The sequence below is a fragment of the Tachysurus fulvidraco genome, chromosome 15 (genome assembly GCF_022655615.1).
Source record: "Tachysurus fulvidraco isolate hzauxx_2018 chromosome 15, HZAU_PFXX_2.0, whole genome shotgun sequence".
Lineage (NCBI taxonomy): Eukaryota > Metazoa > Chordata > Actinopteri > Siluriformes > Bagridae > Tachysurus > Tachysurus fulvidraco.
The window spans coordinates 12,545,410-12,554,605 of NC_062532.1; the positions used below are offsets into that span (position 1 = coordinate 12,545,410).

At 37.8% G+C, this 9,196-nt stretch overlaps 1 protein-coding gene across 1 annotated transcript; it reads right to left on the reverse strand.

Annotated features, from left to right (window-relative positions):
* Window positions 1-275: 275 nt before the first annotated feature.
* tob1a (transducer of ERBB2, 1a) lies at window positions 276-3,672 on the reverse strand. Its single transcript, XM_027141624.2, has 2 exons — window positions 3,416-3,672; window positions 276-2,365 (listed from the first exon to the last, which is right to left on the reverse strand). Exon 2 carries the CDS (start codon window positions 2,196-2,198, stop codon window positions 1,218-1,220), a length of 981 nt encoding a protein of 326 aa, XP_026997425.1. The 5' UTR covers window positions 2,199-2,365; window positions 3,416-3,672; the 3' UTR covers window positions 276-1,217.
* Between the last annotated feature and the right edge of the window lie 5,524 nt (window positions 3,673-9,196).

Genomic DNA, 9,196 nt, shown 5'->3' on the forward strand with positions numbered 1-9,196 from the left:
AATGGATAAAATAAAATATATATAAATATAACTAAAGCTGCAATTAGGATTGTAAAGTCATTTTGTAATCAAGTAATTTTGGTCAAAGAAACCTTGAATGCAAGTGTGTGGAAGTTCATTAGAGATTTAAGTTAATCAAATTTCTCTAAAAGTTTTATTTATATATATATATATATATATATATATATATATATATATATATATATATATATATAAATAATGTTTAACACAGACAATCCTAGAATAATAGATGAATAAATATTTAGACAAGCAAATATTTTCAAGACTTTTAATACAAACTTAATAAACTCTCAGTCCCTCTTAACATGTAAGACACTGACTCAATACTTTTGTTATACCGTGTGTTTTTATCAAGTATTGCACAATGTAGGTACAAAATTAATATACGATTACATTTTGTCATAATATAGCAAAAATCTTAACTTTTAACAGAAAATACAACTCTTGTATCTTTTTTCCAAAAAAGCAAATATTCTTGAATCCCACCACTACGGAATATTCTGTACACAATCCTCAGAATAGTCAATGTTTTTAAAGATGGATTCATTTCACAATTTTAATAAAAAAAGAAATAACACAAAAGCTGCTGCAGCCATCACAGATCACTGGAGTAGTAAAAAGATATAAATGCAATACCATGTTGTAGAAACAATATATACTCTGATATTTTACAAACTCTGTACTAAATTAAATTATACAATTAGAAAAAAGACCAGGAAATTTCCACTTAGTATTTATGCCAATCCTTTGAAAATTGGCTGTCCAGCTATATCTTAAATACTGCAAGAGGCCATGACTTGTGTTTAAATTCCTCATAGAGTTTTCTTAAAACAGTCAATAAAAAATAATTTTGTGCTTGGTTGGCAAAAAAAACAAAAACAATATAATGTTGAGTTTAGGTAACCAAGCTTGGACATAGAGTATTACAAGCTTCATCATAAAAAACAAAACAAATAAAGAATAACAAAAGAAAAAAAAAAAAAACTCAAGGGGGCAAAGTATTTCACCCTCGGGCCCATGCTCTTTGACTTGTACACTGGGACTGTACAGTTAACATGTAAGCTTTTCCTTTCTTTTTTTTTTTTTTTTGCAGTTTTCTATTTTTTTTTTTCACTTTTTCAGAATTTTAGAAAATAAGCACCCCCATCCAATCCCCAGTCACATATCTCTGGTCATTTTAGTAGCATCTTTGTTACCTAGTTGGCCATTACTGGCTGGAATTGCTGGTTAGAATACTGCATGTTGCTCAAGCTGAAGTTTAGGCCATCCATCAGGGACTTCTCATTCAGGCCCCCATAGGTGGTGAACACGTCAAAGGCATTACTGTATTGGAGAGGGCTGAGACTCAGGCCAAGTGAGCTCTCTCCTGGGAACATTGCACTTGCACTGCCCTGGCCCTGGAGGCTGGGGAACACGAACTCCTTGGCATTTGGGGAAAGGGCCGATGTCTTCTGCTGCTGTCCGTTCAATCCAAGGCCATAGAGTGAGTGCATCGAAGTGGAGATGGCTTTCTGCTTCAGGAGGTTGTTCACATTCAAGCCCAAGTTGGTGGGGGAGCTCCGTGACACCTTGCTGCCATTGCGACCACTACTCTTCATCTTGGTGGAGCCAAATTTGGTGGCAGCAAATGTGGCGGTAGTAAAGGTTAAAGGCTGGGTGGAGCGGGGCATGAAGGTGGGGCTGACAGCGGCCGACTGGCCGAAGGGTGGGGACGGTGAGCTGGATGTGGGTGAAGGTCCAACAGGCTCAGTGATTGGCATGAAGACCTGGGCCTCAGGGTTAAAGCTGTTCTTGATCTCTTTGTCCAACTCCAGCCCATTCTCATTGCTATCATCCATATAGAGCACCTTGACCGGTCCTTTTTCTCCAATCTGATAAGATACCTCAAAAGGATCGATCCAAACGCTGAGATCCTGAGGCAGGTTGTTGCGTACATCTTCGATGTCCAACCCACTCTCTTTGGCTGCTTGCTCAACGACCGGGTCCACTTTCTCCCCAACGTGAATACAGCGGAACCCAGACCCTTTGTATGGCTTGTCCGGGTACCAGTGTCCCTCGTACTTCTGTTTCAGCTGCCGTTCCAGCTCCTCGCCAAAAATGTTGACACGACGCCGTGGCAGCTTATTGTACAAGTAAGAAATGATAAAGTTGAGTGCTACTTGGATTTCAAGCTGCATAGCTGCTAAACTGGCCAGGTGCAAAATATTAGTATTTCCAGAAGCTGCTTGAAATCTCACGTGGTATCAAGCCTTGCACAATACAAGGATCAGCTGAAGCCAGGCAAAGGAACAAAAGTGCTGGTTGCAGAGGAAACGTCTCCTTCCACAGATGAGTGATCCAGTTCCTTTAGAGAAGCAAAGAGAGCCATGTTAAAAAGCAGAGCAATCATCATCATTTTATCTCTAATGTCAGGTGCCCTTGTGTGTTATATCCAACTAACTGCCTGAAAACTGATTGAGAAAACTGCAGTGTTGACATTATGATCTAGAAACCTTTATGCTCGTGTAGATTTATAGGAATCGTCAAGAGGTTTATTAAAAAAAAAAAAAAAAAAAAAAACCACAGTACCATGCATCAACAAAATCAAAGTATTTAAAATACCCGAATCTTGGTGCAGCGCTGCAGTGTGAATATATGGTTAAATCGAGGGCAGAAACCTGTTCATAATCGTTGGCAACAGTTTGCGCTGGAGGCAGAAAAACCCTGTCGACGTCAGCGTGCGTGTTATAAGCGCTTTGGCGTCAGAGACACGCAGCTCTCTGATCTGATCGCGTTACATAATAACGAGCTTCCACACTAGATGCCAACAAAACCGGTACGAATGTAAACATCTTCGCGATTTTATTCGTGTGTTTCAGGTGTGCAGTCTCAGAGATTAGGAGCGGGTTGATACGAATGTGCTAGAATGTTAAAAAAAAAAAAAAAAAGAAAGAAAGATCTCAATAGGATGCGGCTGGCGCTCCCAAATAAACCATATTCACCATCAGCTCCTTCGTGAGACACGAGATGTTTCTAGAAGATGCAAAACATTACAACTACGGAGTGTGATAGGATTCAGTGTTTAACAGCACGGAAAGGGCGTCATTAACGGTCTCAAAACGGGTTGTAAAGCGTTATTAGGAACAACAGCGTTTACAACAGCACAAGGAAACCCGACAGTTGACGTGAAATGTCATTAAACCATGAAATAAACGCTTATAAAGGCTGCAGTGGAGAGTTTTACTAGAGTTAGCAAAACCCCTCCCTGATACTGAAAGCTTCTGCCTACTGACGCAGTAACTTGGCAGGACGTTGAACTTCTCTCTAAACAGAACACAATATCGTACAGCATTTTCATCTTCAGTGCAACATAAAATGAGACACGCAAAAATCATACACATCAGCAGCTACTTACTGTCGTAAAAAAAGCACGCTTCGCAGCAGTCGAAGTACCGTTAACTAGTGCAAATAGAAAACTAAAGATATAAATATTTCTTTTCTTCACATTAAGCAAAGTGAACGTAAAAAAAATAAAATAAAAAAAATAATATTCCAGTTTTTTTTTGTTTTTGTTTTTTTTGACGTAAAGTTTGCTTCCGTTTAACCTTCGTTAAAGCGCCTTTCCACCCTCGATACCCGGGTGTTTTTACAACTTCGTCTCCGAGCGCTTGTCATCCTCCTGTATTTATAGTTTTCCTCCGCCGTCGACACGAGGTGGGCTGTGATGCGGTTTCAAAGGTCAAAACAATACGAACGCTACATTGCAGGATGTGATTGGTCAGAATCAGGGAATAAACCCGCCCCGATTGTGAGGATCCTTCTTTTTATTGGACGAAGAAACTGTACTTCATTTCATACCAAGGAGTTTCGCCCGTTAAAGGGACTTGACGTCACACGTTACCTAGTTCCACTCATGGGGTCTCAGCTGAAACTACCATGAAGACTGCAAATATATAATAAAATATTTGAAAATACATAATATAAAATATATCCAGAAAATACTTTACGTGCTTCTATATAGCAACAATGGTATTTTATTAGTAATAAATGTAAATAAACAGGGAAAGATTAAAAAGCTCGAACACTATGGCAGTAGTTCTCCTTTTCACAGTAGGTTTATACAGATTGGTTATTTATCAGGTTAGTAAAAAGACGTAAATATGTGTTTATTTTGTTTTACAAGCACTTTGCACACGTTAAACAGTAACTCGAAGCCTCAGCGGAAAGATACAGTGGCAGTGGGCGGAGCTCCGTGACAGTGGGCGGGGCTATGTGGCAGGAGGCGGAGTTCTGTGACTTCAGCAGGAAGAAAAAAATAGAAACGCTGATTGGCTTAAAAAAAACTGGGCGGAGCTTCAAGTGAATAGTATAAACATGGAAAAAATCAGACTGAAATCGAATACTATAATTATTACCTTAATAAGTAAAACAAGTACAATAATTAAATCTTATTTACTATGTACTAATATAGAAGACAAATAACATAGTTGAGCTGGCTCCTGTTTGCGAGCTTCGTTCTTAAATGTTTTGTACTTAATGTAAATGACCTTAAATTGCATGTGTTGTGAACAGTAGATATCAAACTAAATTCATTCACTGCTACCCGCTGCAGTTGCTTAATGTACGAGTACCTTTTTATTATGTTATTGTACACTTCCATTAAAAAGTACTGTCAGATTAAAATCTGTGTTAGATAGATAGATAGATAGATAGATAGATAGATAGATAGATAGATAGATAGATAGATAGATAGATAGATAGATAGATAGATAGATAGATAGATAGATAGATAGATAGAATATCAGAGAGAGATAGAGAGAAAGAGATCTACTCCTCATGCCAAATGCAGAATGCAGAAACCCCACTTTCTTTACCTGTAAGCATGAGCCTCTCCTCAAGACTGTGTTTTTTCTTCTTTTTTTTAAAATTCTGTTTGTGTGTAGCTGTTTGTGTAATCCAACTAATGATGCGGTGAAACAAAAAACACAAAGATTTATCTTAAATGGGCATTTGATTTCATTAACTGACAAGCCTGATGTGATTCAAATGAGTCATTAGTTAGCCTACTAACAAGCTGTCTACTTCAACCATGTGGAAATATTAAAACTCCACTTCCTGTAAAGCAAAAAATGAAATAGCTTCTTAGCACAAATTGATAATTGCTCAATAGTTAGATAGTAAATAGATTTGCAGACAAAACAATGACAAAACATTGTCATATAATGTTCCTTTTATTAAGAGAAGTAGTTACATAGCTGGTTGACCTGGTTAGCTATATTTTATTATATACTCATTCATCCATCTTGAGTAGCCACATTATCCTGGTCAGGGTTTTTCTGGATCAGGAGCCTATCACAGGAACACTGAATACAAGGCAGGAGAATTAAGGCCTGATGCTGTTCCATTGCAGGACACCATTCACACTCATCCACACCTAGGGGTAATTGAGCACAGCTAATATGCTTCCTTGCATATTTTTTAGACAGCGGGATAAAATGCAAAACTCCATACAGGCAGTAACTCAAGCTTAGGATTGAACCAGGCACTCTCTGTAATGTACCAGCTGTGATGTGGCAACAATCCAATGTACCAACATGCCACCTATCAGCTAATGTTATTAGCATACAGTATAAGCTATCTAATAATCCCAAGGCCATAGCAGTTTGTGCCTCAGACATTTTATGTGAATATCATTATTATGTTGCTTGTCTACTGTCACTTTACAGAGCTCATCAACACTACTAACCTAAGTTCATTTGCTCTGTGGAATTAAATGCATGTTATAATTTTGTTATCTTGCTAGATGACAAACAAGTGGATCTGCATCTTTCTGGATAAAGAGCAGCGGTGCTTTCAGTGCATGATGGCGGTGAACAATTTGTGCCTGGATTCCTATCTTTAGTGCATTTGTTTACTGGGCTAAATAAATGCACATTTCAATTGCGGATATGATCCTCATCTGTATGTGTTTCAGAAATTAGCAGAACAATAAGAGAGGCACTTCACATTGTCAAAAAGTTAATCTAATGACACACATTCTAGACTCGGTTATAATTTGTAATTTGTTTCTGTCAGAGGATGTACATCATTCACACTCTTCCTTAGAAACTTTTCTTAGTAAAACCCCTTTGTTATATATACGTCATATATATATATATATATATATATATATATATATATATATATATATATATATATATATATATATATATATATATATATATATGAGGCATAATATAATAGTGCATCCATATAATAGCATTGCATAATGTGTTGCCTGGGGAACAGAGCTGATGCGTAGCCATGTTTAATGGCTGTGTTATTTCTGCCTTGCTGCAGCTAACAGAAGGCAAGCTCATTTCCTGGAAAAAGCAGGAGAGAAACTTTCCCTGATTGGACTGGTTACTGACAGTGTTTAATATGAGAGTCACACACACAAATGCAGGCTGCTCTCATCCCCTCCTTTGCCCTTTCCTCCTAGACTCTCTCTTGCGAGACCCAGGCTGAGAGCTTTTTTTATTTCTTTTTTTCCTTTTTTGACGTCAGTCATTGTTGTTATTTAACACAAACCTCTGAAGCAGGTTCACACAATGGACAAATGCTTGTCCCTTCTTTTGATGTAGGATCTACAGTAGAAGGGGGTGTGTGAAAATAGATGGGGTGTAGGAGATAAAAGGAAGGGCAGAATAAGTGGGTGTAAAATTCACAGGAAAAAATTTCCAAGGGAAATGTGAGAATTTAAATGACATTTAGTTACACATTGGTATTTAGTGGGTCTGTCTTCTTAGGCCTACACAGCATTCGTGTGTTTGATGTTAAATGATTAAGGTTTAAGATGATTGCAAGCCTAGCTATGAGCACTTTTGTACAGTTACACTGCTATTACTTTGATCAACTTAGTCTTTAAGTAGCCTTCAGTTTACCCTCTAAAACTGGCTCACTGATCAAGAGAAAACCATGTTTAGTATGGAGACACAATATATCAAACCATGATAGATCATTTTCAGTATGAAAATATACACAAGATGAGTCTTGGCTTAAAACTATACATGTACTGTAAGGAACTATATGGAAACATTATTAAACAGACATGAACTCTAAAGAAAAAAGACTAAACTCTAAACAACATAGATAAACAGAGAAACTGGATAAGTAGTCCATGTTTCATTAGACCTAAACATTTGCTACCACTCCCCCCCCCCCCCTTCCCCCCAGTGTGACCACCTATGACAGCTCTACCTGCCACACAGTTAGCTGAAAAAGGCATCTTATGTAATTCTGCAACATTGCATTCAACCCGGTCAATAGTTTGAAAAGTGCCTGGGCTTGCCGAAAAGCTCTGCATGACCTGTTCTGTGTCAACAACAATAAAAAATACCTTTGTATTGACTCTTTGCTCTCAATGGGGATAGAGAGAGAGAGAGAGAGAGAGAGAGAGAGAGAGAGAGAGAGAGAGAGAGAGAGAGAGAGAGAGAGAGAGAGAGAGAGAGAGAGAGAGAGAGAGAGAGAGAGAAAGAGCACAGGCCATGAAGCTTTCCCTGCCTCACAATACGGTTAGAGTGTTCTCACTTTAAATTTTGCACTCCTCAAAGATGAGTAATGTAGTACAGACTTTTTTAATTGAACGTTATAGCAAACTTAATATAAGTATAGAAATTGAAGGATTAAAAAGTGATGACACATCAATGTGCTTCACTCTACTCTCTGGATTCTGCTTTTGTATGAAGGCAGGAGGTCAATTATATAACTGGAAATGGTTTGGTTAGCACGGTTAGCATGTTTGCTCTGCACTTTTGAGGGTGGGGGTTTGATTCCTGTCTCCATTCTGTGTTTGTGTGTGTGTGTGTGTGTGTGTGTGTGTGTGTGTGTGTGTGTGTGTGTGTGTGTGTGTGTGTGTGTGTGTGTGTGTGTGTGTGTGTGCAGTTTGCATTTTCTCCCTGACCTTTGGTGGTTTCTTCCAGGTCCTAGAATTGTTTGTTGGGTGTGTGTGCATGTGTGTCTGTGCGCATTTGTTCTCTGTGATGGGTTGGCACCTCATCCAGTGTGTCCCCTGTATTATGAGTCCCCTGGGATAATTTCTAAGCCGTACAAAAAATGGATGAATGAATTCTATAATTGAATGAATCATTTTTTATTCATTTCTGACTATTCATTTCGTTTAGTTTTCCTCTACTGTTCCTCTACAATGATGTTGGCAGCCTGCGACTCTAATTTCTATAGGACCTACACTAATGTAGGCTTAATGGGAAAAACATTACCCAGAAATTGATGCAAGTCTTTATAAATGAGGGCTTAGCATCTGTTGAGGTATTTTGTGTTTAATTCTCAGTCAGCTTTTGTTAGGAAAGCTATTTTACATGCACATGCACGCTGACAGGAATGTCTAATGAAGTCAACTAGTCAAAAATCAACATAGGCAAGTTATGGTTGATGATTAAATGTGGGCTAAAATACTAGAATTTGGTAAATATGGTGTATATAGGTGCCTATAGAAATATTAGAGAAGAATTCTATGATTCCTTCAAGAATTCTTACAGCATCCCTTTCATTAGGACTGAGTGAATTAGGAATGCTGGGTCAGTAGTTAGATGTCTCTGTGGTGTCAGCTGATACAAGCAGCAACTGAGCCATGAAACAAGATTTTACTCATATTGAACCAATTTTGTTTACAAAAAGAAAGAAGAAGGGGGATAAAAACAATAAACAAACATAAAAGGGTATACCAAAAAAAGGGTTTTTTTTTGTTTTGTTTTGTTTTTCCTCCAACAATGTTGTGTTATGCTCTGTGATCAACAAAGGCTGTGAAGGCATGTCACTGCAAATCAATTCTAGAACTTCTATAGTGTTGGCTTCTCTCACTATTTTTGGCTTGCAGTGTAAGAGTGATAATGGAGCTCCAGTAAGTGTGTGGGGAGTCTGTTTCTGTGCATGTGGGTGTGTGAACAATCCATTGACTCTTACTGGTCTGTCTTAAAGTCGATCAGCAGAATAACAAAAGTATGTTGTATTTTTTAGAGAATCTATACAGTATATTAATAGAACTATATTTCAGTCAGCATTATAGAGTGCTTTCATAAACTGTATAAAATGACAATGGCTTATATTAAATCTAAAGTCCATAGTCATACAGAATTGAATTTAGTGTCATTTCAAAGCTTTTCATATATAGTAAAATGCACTTCTGTCTAAAGCAGAC